The 26,038-nt window shown below is 34.9% G+C and overlaps 1 protein-coding gene and 1 pseudogene across 1 annotated transcript; both read left to right on the top strand.

Moving 5' to 3' along the window:
* Positions 1-4,339: 4,339 nt before the first annotated feature.
* On the top strand, positions 4,340-8,434 carry LOC120121768 (probable beta-1,3-galactosyltransferase 1). The gene is made up of 11 exons (XM_039141053.1): positions 4,340-4,498; positions 5,338-5,422; positions 5,668-5,726; positions 5,822-6,033; positions 6,146-6,209; positions 6,425-6,497; positions 6,637-6,757; positions 7,100-7,187; positions 7,286-7,411; positions 7,656-7,765; positions 8,066-8,434. Exons 1-11 carry the CDS (start codon positions 4,389-4,391, stop codon positions 8,236-8,238), a joined length of 1,221 nt encoding a protein of 406 aa, XP_038996984.1. The 5' UTR covers positions 4,340-4,388; the 3' UTR covers positions 8,239-8,434.
* A 1,488-nt stretch (positions 8,435-9,922) lies between these two features.
* On the top strand, positions 9,923-24,548 carry LOC120121888 (annotated as a pseudogene).
* Positions 24,549-26,038: the final 1,490 nt, after the last annotated feature.

The following is a 26,038-nucleotide window of genomic DNA, read 5'->3' as shown; positions in this document are numbered from 1 at the left end:
ATGAAAATCGCAACGAAAGAATCGCAACGCGAAATGAAAATCGCAATGCGATTTTGGTTTCGCGTTGCGATCTTGTCGTTGCGATTTTGGTTTCGCGTTGCGATTCTGTCGTTGCGATTTTCATTTCGCGTTGCGATTTTGGTTTCGCGTTGCGATTTTAAGTTTCGTGTTGCGAAAGTAAACTATAAATTCTTCTGCAAATTGAAACTTGAATGGATAAATTTACTTTCAACCAAAAGACAAAACAAAGACAAATACTATTTCACAGTGTTAAAGAATACACAGTTTAGCAGAATTGGCAGCAACCGAACAAATTTACTTTCAACCAAAAGACAAAACAAAGACAAATACTATTTCACAGTGTTAAAGAATACACAGTTTAGCAGAATTGGCAGCAACCGAACAAATTTACTTTCAACCAAAAGACAAAACAAAGACAAATATATTTCACAGTGTTAAAGAATACACAGTTTAGCAGAATTGGCAGCAACCGAACAAATTTACTTTCAACCAAAAGACAAAACAAAGACAAATACTATTTCACAGTGTTAAAGAATACACAGTTTAGCAGAATTGGCAGCAACCGAACAAATTTACTAAGCAATCTAAGTGAAATGGCTAATCTAAGTGAAATTACGAGTAAATTTATCATTAAGTTAAATATGGAAAATCTTAAACTTACCTCGTTGCGTAGAGTATGAACCTCATTCTGCAACGATACTATCATCTCACGTAGAGCGGCAACCTCACCACGTAAAGTTGACACCTCCACACGCCATGCACCATCGTTATCGCGTAGAGTACCGATCTCCTCACGCAAGGCATTGACCTCATCACGTAACTCCCTTGACTCATCCCGTTGAGGTGGAGGTGGAGAACAGGGAGATAGGAGTCGTGGCATCTTTGCCGGTCGCCTATCATGAGGTGATGGTGGAGAAGAGGCTCGATGATGTGACGGGATAGGTGATGGCTCTCGTTCTAGAGATGTATAGTCGGGTCGATCGGGTGATGGCTCTAGGTGAGGTGATGGCTCTCGAATTGGAGGAAGTGGATGCTGCTCATCATCCGTGCCATCAAAAAAATTCTGACTAGCTTGCCACCAATCAGTGGCAAGCTCTTCCTCCGTGGGTGTCAGTCTTTGTAATGGAATGTTGGCCTCCTAAAATATAAAAACTCAAACAAAGTTAAACGTCTACTATTAATAACTTGTTTATATTATATGAAAGTATTTGTGTTAACTTACATTATTTATTGTGGCATATGGTATTAAGTCTTCCCAATCCAACAGAGTTTTCCTCTTCCAGGAAATAGCCCTGGGAATATCATTTGACGTTTTTATTGCATATGTACGCATGCTGGGGAAAGCCTCGAATATCCAAATCTACAAACAATATAATAACAAAATTAGTAATTGTTAAATAATTAATTATAATTTTAGAAACATTATATAGAAATTCTTACCTTAAAGGCCCAAACAAAGCCTGACAAAGTGTATTTGGACCCATCGCCCCGCAAACTTTTGCGGTCATCAAAGGCAGACGACAACTTAGTCCAGGTAGCTTTCCATATACGAACCCCACGGAAACAGATTCCATGCATTCAGGTCCTCTACCAATATTATTAGCTCCCGATGAATAGGTTGTCTGGCCTCTCTGCCTAAAAAGCCGGCATACACAAGTAGTAGAAGGCATACTCGGACAACATCGACGTCTTCCATCCGAGTGAAACCAGCTTTCTTATTAAATAATTTCTTCAGGTCATCGACATGTAGGTTCGGCTTCTCCATTGACTCATCCGGAAAAACCCGGGATAACCATGATGGGCGGGCGATATGACGAGTGTACCGGCCTACATCATCGTGTCCGAATCGTAGACCAGTGATTAAGCAGAACTCCTTCCGCCCAAAGCAAGTATACGCTGGTGGAAAATGAAACCATATCTCTTCCTCACCACGTTGTATACTGTCGGGTAGATTTGATGTCATGGTCTGAAGCCACAAATGGGTCAAATTAGCATCTCCACCCGGATGCTGTACTCTCAGCCATGGCCCGAAGCAGGTTTCCTCAAACAATTGTCTTTGAGCAGGTGAAAGCTTCTTTGCAATTGTAGTGGCCAGGCTGACTTTATTTCTCAAGGTCAATTGAGCCGAAAAAAATTTCTACAAAAACAATAAACATACCAAGTTAGATATACCAAAAACTACACTGTGAAGATATACCAAAAACAATAAACATAAAAGTAGTAGTTTATTCTTTAAACTAAAATTTGCAACACTGTTTTGTCTTTTGGTTGAAATGAAAATCGCAACGAGAGAATCGCAACGCGAGATGACAATCGCAACGAGAGAATCGCAACGCGAAATGAAAATCGCAACGAGAGAATCGCAACGCGAAATGAAAATCGCAATGCGATTTTGGTTTCGCGTTGCGATTCTCTCGTTGCGATTTCCATTTCGCGTTGCGATTCTCTCGTTGCGACAGTCATTCTCTCGTTGCGATTTTCATTTATCTCGTTGCGACTCTTCTGCAAATTGAAACTTGAATGGATTGCATTACTTCAACCAAAAGACAGAACAAAGACAAAGACAAATACTAACTTGAAAATCGCAACGAGAGAATAGCAACGCGAAATGAAAATCGCAACGACAGAATCGTAACGCGAAATGAAATCTAAGTGAAATGGTTAATCTATTATTGAAATGACCAGTAAACTTATCATCAGTTTCAATATGAAAAACCTACAATAATGCAAACATTTCAAAATAAAAATAATTAAAAAAACTAACCCTCGGAGGTTGATTTTCCATTTCTGAATATTGTGAGGGATTTCTGACCGTGAATGGTTGTGAGGGATTTCGCCGGAGATGGGGACGGAAATCTTCGGAGATGGGGACGGATTTCTTCGCCGTAGAGAGTGAGAGATGGAGATGGGACTGAGTTGTGATTTTAGGTTTTAGGTTATGAGTTGCGATTACGGGATTTTGTCTTAATATTCTTTTTGTAATTTGAAAATAAAATACGCGTAGCGATTATAATGGCGCTTTAAATATCGCGTTGCGATTTACGGATACGCGTTGCGATTTTATGTATTATCGTTGCGATTTACGGATACGCGTTGCGATATACGGATACGCATTGCGATTTACCCATACGCGTTGCGATTTACGGATACACGTTGCGATTTACGGATACGCGTTGCGATTTATGTGTTCGCGTTGCGATTTTCATATTCGCGTTGCGATTTTGGAAAATCGCAATGCGAATTTGTACTATCGCATCGCGATTTTCAAGAATCGCGTTGCGATTTTGGAAACTGATTTGCGATTCTGGAAACTGATTTGCGATTCTGGGGATCGCGTTGCGATATTTATTTCGCGTTGCGATTTTGTTGGTCATTTTGGCAAATCCAAAAAAAGTTGGTTAAAATCGTATATTATAACTTTTTTTTGGTCACTGAGGCGATTTTCTCATAAATAAATAGATAAAAGGTACTTTATCTCCTATTGAAGGGACCACTCCAACACTTTCTATCCGGCGTCATAAACCAAAGTAATTCTCTCTAGTTTTTAAAAGATGTATTATATTCATGTGTATTAGAGCATGAATACGAGATAATATATTTTTAAATACATGAAAAATATAAAATATTTATGAATTGTCCCATTTATGGTATCATTAATCTACTCTAAACCTGATAAAGGATAAGTCTAACTTATCTCTGGTCTTGTCTTGCACATATTCTTCACATTTGTTAATACATCATAGCAAAGCATTGGAAGTAAGCTTTGATGATTAACTTCTTTGGCATTTGGGTTGATTTGACAATATAATTATTAGGAGATTAGTTCTTTTTATTTTCACGCTGGGACAATATCATTATTAGGAGATTAGTTCTTTTTATTTTCACGCTGATTAACTTAGGGTTCTTAATGGAAAGTCATACACTTTAGTCCAAATTCAGCTGTTGGGTTCATGTATGCAAATTTTTTAATCAAAATAAATAATCCTATTGATTTTTTCTTTTTTTTATAAAAAAAAATCCAACAGAAGCAAGCTGTTACATTAGAGCTCAAAGTGAAAAGAAACTGTAACACTAGCTGTTATTAAAAGGAATTGCCGTTCTTTTAAACACTTAACTGGACGTGTAATTTAGTAGTATTAAGAGGGCAGTTAGTGTGTATACTTTTTCCCATGGCCTCTCTCTCTCTCGACTCTTTAGGTTGGGGGAGATAGATAAACGGAGTGTGTCATATAAAACTATGCCTTTAAACTGTTGATGTCTGTCCTTACTAAATCTGATTCTGGGTTTTCTTTTTCCTTTCAAATTTCCATTGTTGTATATAAATTAGCATTTCTCGTGGGAGAAAGATATCGACTTTTAGGACTAAAATGTATTGGAAGAGTAGAGGAGAGTTTGCTTCAAAGCAGGTCTTGTCGAAGAACTTGGCTCTCGTGCTTTGTTTTGCTAGCTTCTGTGCAGGAATGTTCTTCACCAATAGGTATTTTTTTTTATCATTCTTGGATTCTGGTTTTAGCTCCCAATTTGCTTTTTCTTTTCTGTGGTTTGCTGATAAAATGATGCATTTTGGTGAATTTGTTATTGATGAAATTGTGAGTATCCCATAGATCTCATGAAAGAAGTTTCCGGAAGTACTTTCTCGAGCATGCTTGAGAACTGCGATAAATTGATTGAATGTGAATGATGAATTATCCAAATGAACAAGTTTAGTTTTGGTCTGGACTTTGTTTAACTGTTTACTGATCATTGTTGAGCAAACTATTGTCGGCAAATTATCTGGATCATACCATTTCCAGGAATCGTGGCTTTGGTGGGTTAAAACTGCACATATGTTTCTCTCTATTGCTCTTGATCTGGTTAGGGTAGAACTCATTTGGGTTAATTTCAATGCACAATATTTTCTCAACTACCCTTTTGCAAGGGTAAATCGTAGTGAAGTGCTGAAATTGGTACTTGGTAGCTATGACTTATCCTTTAAATTGCATAGAAAGCTTCAAATAATGCCACGGGAAAGGCGTAATTGTCGAAAGAGCAGTGTTGGCATAATTTGTTTTTACTTTTTAGTTAATTTTTTTATAGGATATTATAGCAGTGAATGAACTACCTGATTTCTTGTTAGGGTGTTAGTTAATATCTATATCTCTACTAGGAGGAATTGCTTACCATGGTGTACGGTTTTTTGTTGTGTCTGCTAAGCTTCGTTTGTTAATGCTTAGGGAAACTCTGACATCTTAATATAAAGTTTTTTTCCCTATTTGATTTTGCCATGGCTTGCTTATAGTATATTCAAATCATTTTAATTATGATACACTGAATCAGGATGTGGATTGTGCCTGATGTGAATGCCGTTCCGTGGACTTCAAGAACCGAGGGTAAACAATTTGTGGATTGTGATCAGAACATTGTGAGTGCTTTTGGCCCACATATGTTCAGTATTAGTTATCTATATGATTGAGCTTTGAAGAGCCTAGTTGTTGTAATAAAAGCAAGAAGGATTCAGCATGTGGGTTTTAGTGGAGTAGTGATATTTAGTCCAATGTCTTGTGTTAGCCTTTAACCTGTCTCATCTCTTTTACCAAACATTCTATCTTGATTTTTCATCATGCTGACTGGTTGTTGAAATGCTTGTCCTTTCCTCGAATTTAAAAGGTTTTGAAGAATGAAGCCAATAGCTCTAGAGGCATTTCAGGGTCCCAACATTCTATTGAGTAAGCCAAGATAATGTTTGTTACATCTGGATTTGAGGTATTGCTCCCTATTATGGCCTTAAATTCGTATCTTATTTGCTGTATATGGAATGCAGGACCGTGGATAAAGCCATTTCAGATTTGGAGATCAAATTGATGGCTGCTAGGGCAGAACGTGAGACAATTATGAAAGATCCTATGATATCTGAAGGCGTGAAGAATATTGAATCAACTTTTAAAAGAAAATATTTTATGGTTATAGGAATCAATACAGCTTTTAGTAGTCGTAAGCGAAGAGATTCAGTACGTGCTACTTGGATGCCTCAAGGTGCATACCTGTTTTCATAGAAGTCTTTTGTTTAATGGCTATTTTTTTTATTCTTTTATGAGCTTCATTTGAGCGTATTATAAATCAATTCTTAACTATATAAATTTCCCAGCTGAGAAGCGCAAAAATTTAGAGGAAGAAAAAGGCATCATCATACGGTTTGTTATAGGCCACAGGTAATTTTCGACCTTTCTGCCTGTACCTATAAGATCCTTATAAAATATTTTTGACTATTGACTGTAATTTCTCCAGTAACTGCATGTAAAAGCTTTTAGCTTTGAGTGTATTTGTTTTATCTTTACAAAATTTGTAAAGAAGTCGCATGTGTTGATAAACTATATGACCTATATGAGGGGGTAGAAAACTGAAATAATGGGTTGGCCTTCTCCAGTTCAACATCAGGTGGCATTCTCGATAAAGCCATTGAAGCTGAGGAAAAGGTGCATGGAGACTTTTTGAGATTGGTAATACTTCTCTTCTGCCCGTCTCTGTTGTCATTAGTGTTGACTTATATCGAGTAGTCTAATGTTTTTATAAGTGTGAATAGACCATAGAAAAATATTTAAACAGCCTTTATTTCTGTTTGTTCATAAAAAAAAATAGCAACATGTTGAAGGCTACCTGGAGTTGTCGGCCAAGACAAAAACTTATTTTGCCACTGCTGTTTCCTTGTGGGATGCGGAATTTTACATCAAAGTCGATGATGATGTTCATGTAAATCTTGGTAAAATAAAATTTTGTTCTTCCATTTTGCATGTTTACAAATCTTTGCACATATTGTATAATTCCTTTTATAAATATGTCTTAATTTTTTATCTAGAATGAGACAAGGTTATAATCCAAGTTTTATTATGAGTACCCTGAGACTTTTTGAAGGAATATGATGATCATAATTTTTAATGAAGGCGAAAAGGTTGTGTATCTAATGGAAATGAAACCTTTTGCTCGTACTTCAAAAGAAGTTACGACGATTTTTTGCATCAAAGTTATAGATCTATGATTAATTGCATAGCTACATTTTTTAATAAATTTATTCCACTCCATAAATGAGTTTATATGGCTGCAGCAACACTTGGTATGACTTTAGCTGGACATAGAAAGAAACCTCGAGTTTATATTGGCTGCATGAAGTCTGGTCCTGTTCTTGCTCGAAAGTAAGCTGAGTTTCTGTGCTTTCCGGATTAGTTTATATTTAAGATGTTGAAAATATCCGAAATATCTGGTTGTCTTATGTATGATCTTTATTTAATAGGGGAGTGAAATACCATGAACCTGAGTACTGGAAATTTGGTGAGGTTGGAAACAAATATTTCCGACATGCTACTGGACAACTGTATGCTATATCGAAAGATTTGGCCACTTACATTTTGATAAATCAGTGAGTTCCTACGCATCTTTTCTAATTGTTTTGATTTCAAGCATGTTATCATTGATGAGTTAATGCTGCACTTAAGCTGGTCTATCAAGTTAATGAACTACCAACTAGAACAATTCGAGTTGCATGTTCCAGGACATCGTGTATATTATAAGCTTACACATGTCAAAGCTCTAATTTCAGACACTTCAATAAGTTTCAAACCTTTGTTATTGCCTCCAGTGATAATAGCTATGCTCCATCTCAGGAATGTACTGCATAAATATGCTAATGAAGATGTTTCATTGGGAGCTTGGTTTATTGGTTTAGATGTGGAACATGTGGATGATAGGAGACTCTGCTGTGGTACTCCCCCAGGTATGGGAGCTTTGCTTTTCTTCTTGTATAGTATTTTTTTTTTGCCATCCTTGAATACCTGTTTTAGTTTACAAAATGTAATTTTGACCAAATATGTTATAAATGAGAAGTATGATGAGTGAACTCTGAGCATATAAATTTGATCTATGATGTCGATATTCCAACCTTTGGTCAATATTGGCGTGAACCTATCAGAGGCCAGATATTGGAATCTTGTATTATTGTGTTTGTTTGACATTTAATCGGTGGCATATTGCTGAAGTAGCATTGAAGAATTAACTTCTAACTTTTTACTAACAGATTGTGAATGGAAAGCTCAAGCTAGTAATATCTGTGTTGCTTCATTCGACTGGAAGTGCAGTGGGATTTGCAGGTCTGTTGAGCGGATTACGGAGGTTCATGAACATTGTGGCGAGGACAAGAACGCTTTATGGAGCACAAACTTTATGCAAGCGACAAAAACCTCTTCCTGAGGAAAAATATACATGGGATAACTGGCACAAGATGCTTTTGTCACCCTTTTTATTATTTTCTCCCTTTTCCCCACATTTATATTTGCATCCATAGGTGTAAGGAATGTGTAGTAGTATAGCATACCATAGAAAAACAGAAGAGATGCCCCTTGCTTTTGCTTCTGCGGTACTCCTCTACTTCTGAGGATGCCGACCCCAGTACAGCTGCCTCACCCTCATTCTTTGAATGGTGGAGGGTTGGATTACAAGTTTTCTACCATGGTGATGAGATCTATATAACTAATCCCTGTAGTCAGCATATTGCTGCTTCCTACTCAATAAAATCAATTTATAACACGTTTATATCATCAGAACCTCACCCTTGTATTCTTCCTAAGTTCCATGTCGATTGATGAAAAAGATAAGACATCACAGTACTATGTCGTGATAGTTAACTCTTAATGTAAAATTTATGGATAACTCTATTATCTGCACCATAGTCAAGAATGGTTAAGAAGCTGTACAATATCTTACATCAATAAATAAATGTATCAAAGAACTGAGGAATGATTATGAATATATATAGCACTAATACCATATCTAACATAGATATAGTTAAGCTTCTGTTTTCCAATTCCATATGATGCATTGAGTTGGCTACCATCACTTACAGGATCCCGTATGCAAATGCAGTAACTGTTTTGCCAATAAAAAATGTCTTGTTGAATTATGAAACAATGAAATTAGTGGAGTTATTGAACTTCTGTTTTTTACCCAAAATTGAGAAATAGCTGGGAAATTAGCTAAAAGAAGTTGGGGAAAAAAAGCTAACCTATAGAAAGGAAAGGCAACTGCAAGTACAAGATAATAAGCCAAATAGCAGACTTGTTATGGATCCCGAACAAGTCCTACCAAAAGGAAACCTGTTTCTATCTACAATCCCCTCAATGATCTATCCCTCTCCTCATGTGAATTGATGTCTGCATCTCTCCCTCGCCTTTTACAGCAAAAAGAAACGAAAACAGCCCCACTTTGCTAACTATTTTCACGTGAAAACTCTGCAAATGTGCTATCTATCACTGCAACATAGTCGTATCTATCTCTCCTTGCTTGTCCTCCCCACTAGAAAAACCCTAGGTCCTATACTCTGTTACTACCTTTTCATTTCCCCCATTTTTAACAGGTCTATTGGCTTTCATAGCAACATCATTTCAAGGCAAAGGTAAGCATATATGATCAGTCTCTTTGTAACCATAATTAATCAACAACTTAATCTCAAATTGGTTTATTAGAGAAGCCATCATTTTGACAATGATCTATTTGGACTAGATAAAGCTGCAATAGACTGCTTTTACATTATTGATACTTGAAGATCACGGCACAAATTTATGGAAGGACAGTTAATAGTTAATGCACATACTGTGTAAGCCACACAGAGAGAGAGAGAGCTTGGATGAAGAGAAAATGAGAGAGAGGGAAAATTAGTCAATGTTTACCGTACTTTTGCCAACACAGTAACATATGATAACGCACTTCCTTAATATGTAAAACCTCGACCTTTGTTCCTTAGCCATGGATAAGCACCCTTTCTTCCGGCTCGACGTTTCCTCGTTCTCCTCCTCACAACGCACTTCTTCTTCGTGATCGTTTCCTGTTGACGACAATGCCCTAGAGTGGCACTGACCCATTGTTTTGCAACAAGCCGATGGCTGAGATTATTCGCAGTATAGACCCACCAGAAGGTTCTTCAATGGAGTTTTCCTTAACGGGACCAGTTTCTCTGTCGGATCCTCTCCTCTATAGTACTCAATGCATGCACTCTTAACTACATTGACTAATATGTATCTCTTTCTTCTCTCGAAGGAAACTGGCAAGTCTCTCTTGTATATGCGTATACAAAAGAGATCTGCAAGATTTCACTACAAAGGCTGGCTATTTAGCTATTTTGCCTCGTTTGTGGTTTGCTCCTTTTATTATATGCGGGTAGATATTGCAGTACTACATGCATGGCATCAGCACTCTTATAAGAACCATAGAAAAAAAAAGGTTTAATCTTTACTCGAGACAAAGTGTCATTTCATTTTTTTTATAGACAAAAGTGACATTTCAGGCTTACGTATATAATACATTGAAACCTTATTAATGGCTTGGTTTGATGCATGTTTGATGTATGTGTTGTTGAAAATTAAAGGAAACCTTTTCAATTGGTAGTACATTCATAATCAACAGAAATTCAACCTATACACCCTGTGTTGTTCAACCTTTAAATTCGTAGTTTTGGTGCATGCGTGGTTGATGACAAAAGGAATCTTTAAAATAAGTAGTAGATTAATCATTTAAAAAGATTTTTAAGCTACATATCCTTTGGCGTTTGGTTTCAAGATTTTAACCTCGAGCAGTGGATCCACATATATTTCTCAACATCTAAACATCTAATTGAAAGGGTTTGATATAACCAAACAATGAGTTTTACTAATAGCCAATACATTTTACATACTTTCAACCACAAGAAAAATTCTGGAAATTGAAAAAGAAAGAAATAGAATAATGAAGAGTAATCAATTCAATTTTTTAAAACTTGTAATATAAATTTTAATAGATAATGAAAATATATTTAAAGATATTTTAAAATATTTTAATAAATGATATAACAATCTATCAAACTAGAGAAACTAAGCAGCCTATTTTAGTGTTCATGCCAGCCCACTAGAGTCATATTTGGACCATGTATGAAGCGACCTACTATCTTCCTTTCTTTTGATCATTTTTTAATCCTGCATTGTTCTTTTGATATTCATCTTTGCTCATGGGATACCATGCAGATTATTGTTGAGAAGGCTGAAAAGAGCGACGTTCCTGATCTTGATAAAAACAAGTTAGTTGCATTTGCACTTGGAGTTTATTCAATCTGTTATTTGCCAAACATGTCCTCGAAAACCTTTGATTGTGATTTCAGGTATCTTGTTCCTGCTGATTTGAGCGTGGGTCAATTTGTTCACGTTGTCCGTAATCTTTGTGAATAACACTCTCCCTCCTGCCGGTGAGTATATTAGCTTATAGTGTTATAAACTGTTGAGATGTTAAGAGTTAGTTAGAAAGTTTGTTAATTAGTTAATGATCAGTTAGTTAGTTTGTAACATCCGCAATACCGGGTTAGTGACTAAATTGAAAAGTTTCAGAATTTGGTGACTAAAGTAGAAGAATGAAATAATTAATGATTATTGGAAATATATGATGAAGGTTATTTAGTAATTATTAAAGAAAATTAAGGGTAAAATGGTCATTTGACCAGAAAGATTTTTATCTTTCTTTTAAGGTGATAAAAACGTGAAATGGTGAGAAGAAAAGAAAGATCTGGAGCTTGGGTCATCTCCTTCCTCTTCTCTTCCCGTATGCTCCATGGCAAAGGTAAGTTTAATTTCAGTTGGTTAATTCTTGAGTTTTAAGTTTAGTTTTGATTCTTGGGGTGCTAAGAAAGATTATTTAGAGATTAAAGTAGGTTGAAATTTCAAAATGGATGAGTTATGAAGGATTAAATATGAAGAGTTTTTAAGTGAATTAGTGAAATAGAAGGAGTTAATAGATTTTGAAGTTGAATTTGACTTGTCATATGGAAGAGTAAGAAGTTATAAGTGTTAGAATTAATTTTGGATAACATGGAAAAATTGGTATGATTCTTGAATGCTATGTGGAAGAGTGAATTTTTAAGTTGAAGAGATATTGAATGAAAATGTATTGGTTTAAGTATGTGTATGAAAGTTAGGAATATTAAAGGGAGTGAAGTATGAAGTGTTGAGCTGAAAATGAAGTGATTTTCGAGCTCAAAATGTGATTTCTGGGCAAGGGGAATCGGTACCCATTCAAGGGGAACCGATACCCCCTCAAACGAACCATAATTTACAGAATGTCAAGGGGGAACCGATACCCCCACAGGAGGGAACCGATTCCCCCCTAAAGGAAAAATGTGAATATTGGTTTAATAAGTTCGTTTAAGTTGCTAGTATCCAATTACAAGGTGTTACAGTAGGTATCTAATAATTGTCTTAAAATGTATAATTATGTAGATTCAGAGCCTAAACGAGTTCTGGAATCATTGACAAGTAAGATCGATAAAAAGGGAAGATAAGATATTGGAATGGACTAGTGAGGCCAGGTGAGTGCATATTAGTATTATATGATGTTAAATGGAAATAAGACTTGCGACAAGTCTATTTTCCATAGTAAAATGCATGAATTCATAAATAGAAGTATATATGTGTATGATTTATACGTGTTGACATGTATTGTATATATGTATTATATGGTTGATGTGAATGTGTGATATATTATGATGATATAAACCATATGATATGATAATAAATTATATGAATATAAAAGATAAGTTATGTGATAAGATCTTTGATATATAAATGAAATATTACTACGTGAATACATGTTATGAGATAATTTAAGTAATAATATGAGAATATGGTAAAAGTGAGTTTATGAGAAAGGATATGAACTAAGTAAGCAAAGGTTACATAAATAATATATTAATTAGGAGACTTGAACTTCAGTGATACTATGGGCATATAAGATAAGATAGAGGAGAAAGATTCATATGCTTAAATAAAATTATGATACATTAGTTGTATAATAGAAGCTATGGAGTGATATGAAATGATTATAGGAGTTGTACGGAATTGAATTAAGTAAATAGATTAAATTGTATATAAAAGAAATAATAGAAGTAATATATTCAGGTTTATAAGTATAATATAGGTTAGGTAATGTAAGTGCATACTAAGAAATACAGAATAAGGTAGATGATATGATGTAAATTATATTATGAATTAGTGATGTAGGAATGAGATATAAATATGCAATAAAACTTATGTGTTATATGATAAATATGAACATATGAGAATAAGAGATTAGATAAGTGAATTGGTGATAGAAGCTATATGACCATGGATTAGGTAAATATGAATAATTTAAGTGATATGTAACTATGAGTATTTGAGTATGTATCCATGTGAGTTGATTCATGAGGTTATATGAAATATTATACTATATAACTATGTGAGTATATGAAAAGAATATAGGTACATGCAAGTTATATCGAAAGGAGTTGTGTAACCATGCTTGATATGTATTACATGTATGGGAATATAAGAGAATAAAACATAAACTATATGAAAAGATACGATTCATGTGATGTGAACCATGTGAACATATGAGAAAGTGTATAAGTTATATGTATTACATGATGTATGTGATTTTACAAGAAATGACACAAGTTATGTGATTACATGATTATAAGAGATCAGGCATGTGATAAAAGATAATTAATATGCATGTGTGAATATGAAATGATATAAATGACAAAGCCCATGTTATGTGTCATGAGAGCTAGGGGTATAGTTGGCATGCCAAGAGTCGAGGGTCTTTGTGGTCCTTCGGGACATATATGTATTCTTTGGAACATGTGTGAAGTCTGGTGAGACACATACTTGATCCTTGGCATATGTATATGATTCTTAAGGAATGATATGTGGTCATTCGGGACATATATGTATTCTTTGGAACATGTGTGAAGTCTGGTGAGACACATACTTGATCCCTAGTATATGTATATGATTCTTAAGGAATGATATGTGGTCTTTATGGACATTATTATATGGCACTACGGTGCAATTCTACGCGGCACTACGGTGCAATTCTATGTGGCACTTCGATGCATTTATATGAGCTGTGGTGACAGCATTAGTGCACAACCTCCATAAACTCAAATATCTATAGTTCTCACATATGTGCATGGGCTAATCAAGAGATATAAACAAATATATGTTAGTGATATGATAAATGTTATAGAAAGGATATGATGTTGTGTGTGTAGAGTGTTTGATTGAAAAGGTTAAGCATAAAAGTATGTGATTACATGATAAACTGTTAATGATGAGTTATGTGTATGTATTTATTTATTGTAATTAATCTGATATGATTTTTCATGATATGAGGGAATCATGTAATTTGGTATAGCATGATAGAACAGAACATGCATGTATTGATATATGTTATAAAGTGCATTATAAGTTTTTATGCCTCACTAAGTCATAGACTTAGCGTGTGATTGTTTCACACGTAGGTTACAGAAGCTAGAAGAGAAACGAAGAAGAGTAAGACAGGTCAGCATCTCCCTTACAAAATTTCATATCAGAAAATAGAGGATTTAAATGTATTTGGTTATTTTGAGTATAGTTGGCATGTACTAATTGGTTGAATTAAGTATGCTCTGATTGATTTTGGTTATGGTGGTCAGTTTATGTAACTAAACCGCTTTTACTTTAATGAAATGTTTAAATTTTCTTTGAATTTTGTCAAGAGTCAAAGTTTGAAAAGTCAATGTGACACCTCATACTCGTATCCGGGTCGGATACGGGTTGGGGGTGTTACATTTAATGGTATCAGAGCTACGGTTTAGTCGAATATCGGCATAAACCGAAGTCTAGAGTGTCGTATAATGTATACATGCCAACAAAATAAAAAAAAATTCTGATATGAAATTATAAGGAATATGTTGTCTTGCTGATAGAATAAGTTTAATAGAATACAATAGAAATGTGATTATAAGAAATGACAAAGTGAATCGATAGCTGACAAATCTGATGGTAATAGCAATTCACCTGCCCTGGCCAGGCAGGATGAAGAGCAGAAACCTTAGAAAGTGTCTTATAAGATTAAAGGTTGATTTCAGGAATTAAAATCATATTCGAATAGTTATAAAAGGTTCTCACTGTTTCGAATCGAAAAAGTGATACAGAGAAGTTTTGTTATAAAGTGAATAAGATAGAATATGGTGAGCAAGTGTCACCATAAGGATGTTAAAAGATCTAAGGATGTGGTTAGAATTTGTGGAAAGTTTGAGAATAAGTGCATCAGTGACAAGCATATAAGATATATACAGTCAGAGTTGATGAGTTTGAAATAAAGGAATAGTACTGTGTATTAATAAGAATGTGGATAGAATAAGGGTTTGTATTTTGGATGGAAAGAGTTAGCATTGGCCAACCAGATTATGTGATGGAAAAGGTATAGAATTTAATATTTTGAGATGTTGTCATGATAAGACAACCAAATATGAAATGGATCTGGATATAATTGTATATTTGAATCATAGTACTGTGGTATAGTAAAGGGAATAAAGATTTGTATATTTGAGTAAAGCTGAGGATTGATAAGAAGAGTTTAGGAATGGGTATATCGATGATCAGTTTATAAGACAAAGTAAGTCAGAATGTTCAGTTGAACAACGGAAATTATAGGATGTATGAGAATGGAGGTGAAATTGACAAGTTAAGTAAACGAATTTTGAGATAATTTCTTTTGGAAATGATGTATGTGATTGGTTGATTAGGGTTGTGTTCTAGATTGGACAGATGTTATTGATTAACTGTCAGAGTAAAAGTGATAGAGTTATAAGATTGGAATAAAAGGTAAAGTTGAGTTAATCAATTATGATGTGAATCTGAATATAGTTGGGTTTTGATCAGATAGCTATGATGTAGAAAAAGAGATAAGTATTTGCATGGAATTTTAAGAAATAAAAATACAAGTATAAGAAATGATAAAGAACAAAGTTCTGTATAAGAAATAGGTTATCAAAGTTATGAGGATGCAATGAAGATTGGTATATAGCGATGAATATAGGTGATAAGACAAGAGTATATGAACATGAAAGGAAAGATATGATTTGTGTATAAGGAATAAATAAAGGAAGAATGAAATAAAGAAATGAAATGAGATTGAGTTAAAGGATCAGACACGATAAATGTTATATGGAAGTGTATGTGATAATTTTTGGATATACAAGTGAGAAAAGAGTGATTGGTGAGGTGAAAAGATTTTATAAAGTGTATGTTGAATCATATTTAAAGAAGATTTAAGGTCGTGTTCTTGATTAAATGATGATGGAAAACGAATTTGGTTATTATTATAAGGTAATTAGAGATGGATTTATGATGTTGATTGATGAAAATGGATTGAAGTTACTGGTTGTTGTTTAAGTGATAAGTGACATGATATGAATGTATAAAGCAAAAAGGTAATTGAAAAGTTAAAGGATTGAAAAGTACGTTTCCTGATGATGACAAGAAAGAGTAAGTAAATGAAGCAACATGAGAACATTAGAAGATATGTTTTATCAAAATGTTCAGTGAAAATTCGAGGGCAGATTTTCTTAAAACGAGGGGAGATTTGTAACATCCGCAATACCGGGTTAGTGACTAAATTGAAAAGTTTCAGAATTTGGTGACTAAAGTAGAAGAATGAAATAATTAATGATTATTGGAAATATATGATAAAGGTTATTTAGTAATTATTAAAGGAAATTAAGGGTAAAATGGTCATTTGACCAGAAAGATTTTTATCTTTCTTTTAAGGTGATAAAAACGTGGAAATTGTGAGAAGAAAAGAAAGATCTGGAGCTTGGGTCATCTCCTTCCTCCTCTCTTCCCGTATGCTCCATGGAAAAGGTAAGTTTAATTTCAGTTGGTTAATTCTTGAGTTTTAAGCTTAGTTTTGATTCTTGGGGTGCTAAGAAAGATTATTTAGAGATTAAAGTAGGTTGAAATTTCAAAATGGATGAGTTATGAAGGATTAAATATGAAGAGTTTTTAAGTGAATTAGTGAAATAGAAGGAGTTAATAGATTTTGAAGTTGAATTTGACTTGTCATATGGAAGAGTAAGAAGTTATAAGTGTTAGAATTAATTTTGGATAACATGGAAAAATTGGTATGATTCTTGAATGCTATGTGGAAGAGTGAATTTTTAAGTTGAAGAGATATTGAATGAAAATGTATTGGTTTAAGTATGTGTATGAAAGTTAGGAATATTAAAGGGAGTGAAGTATGAAGTGTTGAGCTGAAAATGAAGTGATTTTCGAGCTCAAAATGTGATTTCTGGGCAAGGGGAATCGGTACCCATTCAAGGGGAACCGATACCCCCTCAAACGAACCATAATTTACAGAATGTCAAGGGGGAACCGATACCCCCACAGGAGGGAACCGATTCCCCCCTAAAGGAAAAATGTGAATATTGATTTAATAAGTTCGTTTAAGTTGCTAGTATCCAATTACAAGGTGTTACAGTAGGTATCTAATAATTGTCTTAAAATGTATAATTATGTAGATTCAGAGCCTAAACGAGTTCTGGAATCATTGACAAGTAAGATCGATAAAAAGGGAAGATAAGAGATTGGAATGGACTAGTGAGGCCAGGTGAGTGCATATTAGTATTATATGATGTTAAATGGAAATAAGACTTGCGACAAGTCTATTTTCCATAGTAAAATGCATGAATTCATAAATAGAAGTATATGTGTGTATGATTTATACGTGTTGACATGTATTGTATATATGTATTATATGGTTGATGTGAATGTGTGATATATTATGATGATATAAACCATATGATATGATAATAAATTATATGAATATAAAAGATAAGTTATGTGATAAGATCTTTGATATATAAATGAAATATTACTACGTGAATACATGTTATGAGATAATTTAAGTAATAATATGAGAATATGGTAAAAGTGAGTTTATGAGAAAGGATATGAACTAAGTAAGCAAAGGTTACATAAATAATATATTAACTAGGAGACTTGAACTTCAGTGATACTATGATCATATAAGATAAGATAGAGGAGAAAGATTCATATGCTTAAATAAAATTATGATACATTAGTTGTATAATAGAAGCTATGAAGTGATATGAAATGATTATAGGAGTTGTACGGAATTGAATTAAGTAAATAGATTAAATTGTATATAAAAGAAATAATACAAGTAATATATTCAGGTTTATAAGTATAATGTAGGTTAGGTAATGTAAGTGCATACTAAGAAATACAGAATAAGGTAGATGATATGATGTAAATTATATTATGAATTAATGATGTAGGAATGAGATATAAATATGCAATAAAACTTATGTGTTATATGATAAATATGAACATATGAGAATAAGAGATTAGATAAGTGAATTGGTGATAGAAGCTATATGACCATGGATTAGGTAAATATGAATAATTTAAGTGATATGTAACTATGAGTATTTGAGTATGTATCCATGTGAGTTGATTCATGAGGTTATATGAAATATTATACTATATGACTATGTGAGTATATGAAAAGAATATAGGTACATGCAAGTTATATCGAAAGGAGTTGTGTAACCATGCTTGATATGTATTACATGTATGGGAATATAAGAGAATAAAACATAAACTATATGAAAAGATATGATTCATGTGATGTGAACCATGTGAATATATGAGAAAGTGTATAACTTATATGTATTACATGATGTATGTGATTTTACAAGAAATGACATGAGTTATGTGATTACATGATTATAAGAGATCAGGCATGTGATAAAAGATAATTAATATGCATGTGTGAATATGAAATGATATAAATGACAAAGCCCATGTTATGTGTCATGAGAGCTAGGGGTATAGTTGGCATGCCAAGAGTCGAGGGTCTTTGTGGTCCTTCGGGACATATATGTATTCTTTGGAACATGTGTGAAGTCTGGTGAGACACATACTTGATCCTTGGCATATGTATATGATTCTTAAGGAATGATATGTAGTCATTCGGGACATATATGTATTCTTTGGAACATGTGTGAAGTCTGGTGAGACACATACTTGATCCCTAGTATATGTATATGATTCTTAAGGAATGATATGTGGTCTTTATGGACATTATTATATGGCACTACGGTGCAATTCTACGCGGCACTACGGTGCAATTCTATGTGGCACTTCGGTGCATTTATATGAGCTGTGGTGACAGCATTAGTGCACAACCTCCATAAACTCACATATCTATAGTTCTCACATATGTACATGGGCTAATCAAGAGATATAAACAAATATATGTTAGTGATATGATAAATGTTATAGAAAGGATATGATGTTGTGTGTGTAGAGTGTTTGATTGAAAAGGTTAAGCATAAAAGTATGTGATTACATGATAAACTGTTAATGATGAGTTATGTGTATGTATTTATTTATTGTAATTAATCTGATATGATTTTTCATGATATGAGGGAATCATGTAATTTGGTATAGCATGATAGAACATAACATGCATGTATTGATATATGTTATAAAGTGCATTATAAGTTTTTATGCCTCACTAAGTCATAGACTTAGCGTGTGCTTGTTTCACACGTAGGTTACAGAAGCTAGAAGAGAAATGAAGAAGAGTAAGACATGTCAGCATCTCCCTTACAAAATTTCAGATCAGAAAATAGAGGATTTAAATGTATTTGGTTATTTTGAGTATAGTTGGCATGTACTAATTGGTTGAATTAAGTATGCTCTGATTGATTTTGGTTATGGTGGTCAGTTTATGTAACTAAACCGTTTTTACTTTAATGAAATGTTTAAATTTTCTTTGAATTTTGTCAAGAGTCAAAGTTTGAAAAGTCAATGTGACACCTCATACTCGTATCCGGGTCGGATATGGGTTGGGGGTGTTACATAGTTAGTGCACTAGTCTTGTGTTTAAGATGTATAAAAGAGTGTTGTACAGATTAGTATAATGAATATACGAGGTATTATTCACACGTGTTTTAACATGGTATCAGTTGAAAAGTCTCGTGTGATATCTCACCCTTTCTAATTTTTCCCTTTTTCCTTTACTGAGTTTCATTTCCCCCTCTTTTCGTCCATGGATTCAATCGATTTTACTCATCCTCTTTACCTTCATCCATCGGATACGTCAGGGACGGTGTTGGTTTCGCATCAGCTGACTGGAATCGAGAACTACAATCTATGGAGCCGCTCGATTCGAATCGCGTTACTGGCAAAGAATAAGTTAGGGTTCGTCAACGGCGATTGCACTCGTGGTGATTTCGGTGAGCTGCTGCAATCACAGTGGGACAGATGCAATGCAATCGTTCTTTCGTGGATCCTAAACACTGTGAGCGCTGATCTCTTAGTGGGATTGGTTTTTCCTTCTACGGCCGCGCATATTTGGAATAATTTGAAGGAACGATTTAGTAAAGTTGATGGCTCTCAGATTTTCTTCCTCCGTCGAGAGATTGCTCTATTTACTCAAGGTGATTCCTCCGTTTCAGCCTATTATTCACATCTAAAGCTTCTTTGGGATGAGTACAGTGCGTTAGTCCTTGCCTCATCGTACAATTGTTCTGATGCTTCCCAAGCATTAAATCACGTTCTTCAGCAACTTTTATTTCAATTTTTAATGGGACTGAATGAAACGTATTCTGCCATTCGAAGTCAGATTCTCCTTCTGGATCCGCTTCCTTCAGTGAATTGGGTGTATTCGATGGTGGTTCAGGAGGAGTCCCAGCGTGGTTTTTCTTCAGGAGTTTCACCACTGTCTGATACAGTTGCCATGTATTCCAATTCTTCTAATTCTCGCCGAGGACGATTTAATGGAGTGTATAACTTTTGTAAGATCTGTGGCCATAAGCGTAACCAGTGTTATAGACTCAATGGCTTCCCTCCTGACTTCAAGTTCATCAAGACAAAGAAAACCTCCTCTGCCAGGGTAGCTAATTCGGATCAGGCTGTTAATCCTTCGGAGTCTTCTCCTTTGGCTCCGATGTTCACCTCGGATCAGTATAATCGTTTGTTAGAGCTTCTTAACAGAGATACTCATGACTCTGGTGATACTACTGCTGCCAATTTTGCAGGTATGGTTCATGATGGTTTACTTGCTCCTATGAATAATTATGTTACTTGGATTCTTGACACTGGAGCTACTGACCATATGCTGTCTAATTGTGAATGCTTGAGTAATCCTGTTGAATGTTTATCCCATTTTGTTCATCTTCCAAATGGTAAAACCCTTCCTATAACACACGTTGGTTCTTTTTGGTTTGATTCATCTCACTGCCTATAGAATGTCTTATATGTTCCTGTATTTGCTCATAATTTGTTGTCTGTCTCAAAATTGACCATTGACTTAAATTGTGTTGTTCAATTATATCTTGACTTTTGCATCTTTCAGGATCTCTCCAATGGCAAGATGCTGGGGATTGGTAGGAAACAGGGAGGCTTGTATGTTCTTCATTCTTTTGGTTCTTTTCTTAGTATTGTTTCTAAGGTTCCTAATGTGTCTTTAGCTATTACACCTCATTGTATGTCCTCTGTTGATAATAAAACATCCATTTGGCATGCCCGATTAGGTCATGTTTCTTTTCTCAAGTTGCATCATATCTCCTTGAATGATTATAAACTAGATTCTTCTGTTATTCATTCTTGTACTGTTTGTCCTTTAGCTAAGCAAACTCGTCTGCCTTTTCCAATTAGTCAGTCTCGTTCTAATTTTCCTTTTCAGTTAATTTACATGGATTTATGGGGTCTATACAGAATTTCCACTCATGGTGGCCATAGGTTTTTTCTAACAATAGTTGATGACTATACACGAATGACATGGGTTTACCTATTAAAACTTAAGTCTGTTGCTATTATCTCTTTAAGGAAATTTCTTTCTCTGGTCTTTAATCATTTTGAGGTTTTGTCAAAATCATTCGTAGTGATAATGGGTCTGAGTTTTTCTGCAAAGAGTGTTCTTTCTTTTTCTCTTCCTTTGGCATTGTTCATCAGTCCTTTTGTGTTGATACTCCTCAGTAAAATAGGGTAGCTGAAAAAAACATAAACACCTATTAGAAGTAGCTAGAGCACTTCGTTTTCAGTCTCGGGTTCCTATTAAATTTTGGGGAGAGTGTGTCTTGGTTGCATGTTACTTAATTAATAGGTTGCCTTCTGCTGTTCTTAACTGGAAATCTCCATATGAAATGTTTCATCATAAGCCTCCTTCTTTGTTACACTTAAAGGTCTTTGGTTGCTTAGGTTATGTTACTCAAACTAAGCCTCGTGACAAGTTTGTTCCTAGAGTTATTCCTTCGGTTTTTATGGGATACTCGGATACTCAAAAAGGTTATTTAATGTTTAGCCTTGTGTCTAAGACTTTTTTTGTGAGTAGGGATGTTCGGTTTCATGAAAATTCTTTCCCTTTTCATTCACCTGAGTTGTCATCTCGGTTATTTCCTTCACAACCTTTTGTCTCTGATTCTGAGTTTTTTGTAATGAATTTACCTCTATCCGATGTGTCTCCTAATTCAGTTTCTCAACAGTCTGCTTCTAGTTATTCTTTTAACGATCCGTGTCCTGCTGTTATTGGTGCAGAGTCTCATCACTTGTTACTTGTCCTTCTTCTAGTGCTCATGTTCATGTTGCTCATGTTGTTAGGAAGTCTTCTAGATTGTCCAAGCCTCCACTTTGGTTAAATGAATATGTTTCTTGCCAATCATCCACTTCTAGTTTTCATCCCATTTCAAATAACATTTCTTATTCTCATCTTCCATCTCACACCCAATCTTTTCTTTCATCCATTTCCATTATTGAACCTACCAGTTATAATGATGTTTTTAATGACCCTTTATGGGTTAATGCCATGCAAGAGGAGATTCAAGCATTAGAATTAAACAATACTTGGTGTGTAGTTCCTTTGCCACCGGGAAAGGTCCCCATTGGATGCAAATGGGTATATAAGGTTAAGTTTCGATCCAATGGTGAGGTTGAACGATATAAAGCACGTTTGGTTGCGAAAGGCTACAATCAGCGAGAAGGTGTGGATTTTGTTGAAACCTTCTCCCCTGTTGCTAAGTTGGTCACCGTACGAACAGTTTTGGCACTTGCCTCTTTGCAACATTGGTCTCTGTTTCAAATGGATGTCTATAATGCATTTCTTCAGGGGAACTTGCTTGAGGAGGTTTACATGCAATTACCTCAAGGATTTTGCAGCCAGAGGGAGAACATGGTCTGTAGGCTGCATAAATCTATTTATGGTTTGAAGCAAGCGTCTCGGCATTAGAACATGAGGCTAACTGAAGCTTTGGTAACTACTGGATATGTTCAAAGTAAGTTTGATTACTCGCTTTTTACAAAAAGAAAGGGAACAAAAATAGTAATCATGCTTATATATGTTGATGATCTGTTGATAACTGGAAATGATGCTTCCATGATAGAAGAATTAAAAATGATTTTGCATGCTAGCTTCAGAATGAAAGATTTAGGTGAACTTAAATACTTTCTTGGTTTTGAGATACTTAGATCTAGAGAAGAGATCTTGTTGAACCAAATGAAGTATGCATTAGAGCTGATAGAAGAAATAGGATTAGGTGGTGCTAAACCTGTTTGTACACCTATGGAGCAGAATATTAAGCTTACCACTGCCGGTTATGATTCTAGTTTAATTAAAAATGGTGGGAAGAAGATAGATGATGAAGTGCTGCAGGGTGAAAAAGAAATCTACCAGAGGTTGATAGGTAGGTTGATTTATCTCACTCATACAAGGTCGGATATCACTTTTGTGGTACATCATCTGAGTCAGTTCATGCAGCAACCAAAACGCTCGCACTTGGAAGCAGCTCTTCGAGTGGTTAAGTACATAAAGAAGAACCCTAGTCAAGGGATCTTATTGTCTTCTGCAGGACAATGTCAACTATCAACATTTTGTGATGCTGACTGGGCAGCTTGTTTGATGACAAGGAAGTTGGTTACTGGGTTTTGTGTCAAATTAAGAAATTCCTTAATTTCCTGGAAGTCAAAAAAGCAGAACATTATAGCAAGGTCGTCAGCAGAGGCGGAATACAAAGGCATGGCAATGGTAGCAGCAGAAATTGTATGGCTAAAAGGTCTGTTAGTAGAGTTGAGTGTGAGGGATCTTCAGCCGGCTAAACTTTACTGTGATAGCAAGGCAGCACTGTAGATTGCAGCAAACCCGGTATTTCATGAGAGGACGAAGCATATTGAAATAGATTGCCATTTTATTCGTGAGAAAATACAAGAAGGGGTGATTTGTACAGAATATGTTTCATCTGCAAATCAGCCAACAGACGTTTTAACCAAGGCTTTGGGTACTCAGCAGCATGAATATTTAATTTCCAAGTTGGGAGTCAAAGATGTCTTTAGACTACCAACTTAAGGGGGAGTGTTGAGATGTTAAGAGTTAGTTAGAAAGTTTGTTAATTAGTTAATGATCAGTTAGTTAGTTAGTGCACTAGTCTTGTGTTTAAGTTGTATAAAAGAGTGTTGTACATATTAGTATAATGAATATACGAGGTATTATTCACACGTGTTTTAACATAAACTGTCACAGCTGTGAGGCTTATATGTGTTTTTATTTGGTTACAGCTGCCTTGATGTCTGCAATTTATGAGGAAAACAAGGATGAAGATGGGTTTTTTTTTATTTGACAACAGTGGAGAGAACACATTTGGTGTAAATTCTCAGTAGGCCAATGCTTTGTTCTTGACAATGACAGTTTTATAACTGTCTGAAGTTCCTCTTTTTTAATCTCAGTTGTAAATTTACGCTAGTTTTAAGTATGATTTGTGAATGCTTATGAAATTTTAGGAGACAGATCATTTGCAATTAAATTGGAGAATTTTAGAGTTTAGGATACATCCAAATTCAAAGCCTTGACAACTACTATTTTTAACAAAATTATGTTCTACTGGAATTCTTTCTCTGCCATTTACTCTTGACCCATGCTAATCCCATGGATATTCCATGCTTAACTTTCTTGGCTCCCTTCAAAGCCGTTGTCTTAAAGCCTTCTTTTTCTTTGGGTTTCTTGGTGTCCTCTTTCTTGGCTGTAGCGTCCTCGTCTTCCATGACATTAATTCCTCCAGCACCCCATTGATCAGCCCAGCTTGGTGCCTCACTCGCCATGGATCCTTGTTATCCTTAAAGTCAGATTGTGAAACCAATACACACAATAATCATAACCTTGCTTTAAATGCGACAAAAGCAGAAAAAGAAAATTATGAAAACCATGGCAGGCAAATCTTTGCTTGAAGCATAGATTCTTTGTTGGATTTTCGAAAGCTTCTTTCTCTTTTCATGTATATTAAGCTTAGTCTATATCTCGACTTTGATACAGGAAGATAATAAGAGCTTAAAAACAGTATATATCATAAACAGGATCTACAACAAGCATTTGCAGAAGTAGGTTGACTATATTAAGGTTTTGATGTTGATGAACAGGAGTAATGATAAAAAGGCAATACGAAGGGTTTGATGAAAGGGAGAAGTACGCACCTGATGCTGGTGATGATTAACAACGGCTGCCGAGCCTCGAGAACAATTTGATTAAAGCAGCAGATGAACAATAATGAGATTTCTCTCCGCTCAAGAACCACTGGGAGATGGCTTGGTCGCCTTAATTTGCTTTTAAATGACTTGCCAACTCACTTGTTCCCATCATCTAAAGCAAACTCCATTGTATCATCTTCGTTCGTGTTTCTTTTTTAAAATTATTACAAATAATGCATATTGATGATTATAATATTTGATGTCAAATCTCTGTCCCTTTTTTATTCGTGTAGAGGCCTTTCCCTTTCAAAACACCACAATTGAACAACAGTAATATTTTTTTTTTCCAATAACAATTGAAATTAGTAGTTGTTTGACACCGATTGTATATCTTGAAAGATCTAAAGATTGGTATTGGGCCATTTTCAAGAGTAGAAATGAGTTGGGTAAAATATCCTGCTCTGGTTTGGCAGCTAATTCCATTGATCTAGCAGCCATGAATTGCTGAATATGGATGCCACAATCATAAAAATGAAAGCAGCTGCTTTGGGCTTGGCTTTATTAAATCATGCTTTTCCATTGGTGTTCTTTTCTAGTTGTCGAGATGGATGCCACAATCATACATAAAGCCAGGCGTGGAAATGCCACAAATATATCAGAGGTAAGAGAACTTTTCTTCCATGTGAAAA

The sequence above is a fragment of the Hibiscus syriacus genome, unplaced genomic scaffold (assembly GCF_006381635.1).
Source record: "Hibiscus syriacus cultivar Baekdansim isolate YM2019G1 unplaced genomic scaffold, ASM638163v2 tig00110383_pilon, whole genome shotgun sequence".
In the NCBI taxonomy this organism is placed as follows: Eukaryota; Viridiplantae; Streptophyta; class Magnoliopsida; order Malvales; family Malvaceae; genus Hibiscus; species Hibiscus syriacus.
Note: the sequence above shows the minus strand (reverse complement) of the source record. Positions and strands in the feature narration are given on the sequence as shown.

Bases quoted from the DNA above. Each gene is read 5' to 3' on its own strand.
- LOC120121768 (XM_039141053.1), top strand. From the start codon at position 4,389: ATGTATTGGAAGAGTAGAGGAGAGTTTGCTTCAAAGCAGGTCTTGTCG. The intron at 4,499-5,337 runs GTATTTTTTTTT...ACACTGAATCAG, and splicing joins GGAATGTTCTTCACCAATAG to GATGTGGATTGTGCCTGATG. The intron at 7,766-8,065 runs GTATGGGAGCTT...TTTTACTAACAG, and splicing joins CTGCTGTGGTACTCCCCCAG to ATTGTGAATGGAAAGCTCAA.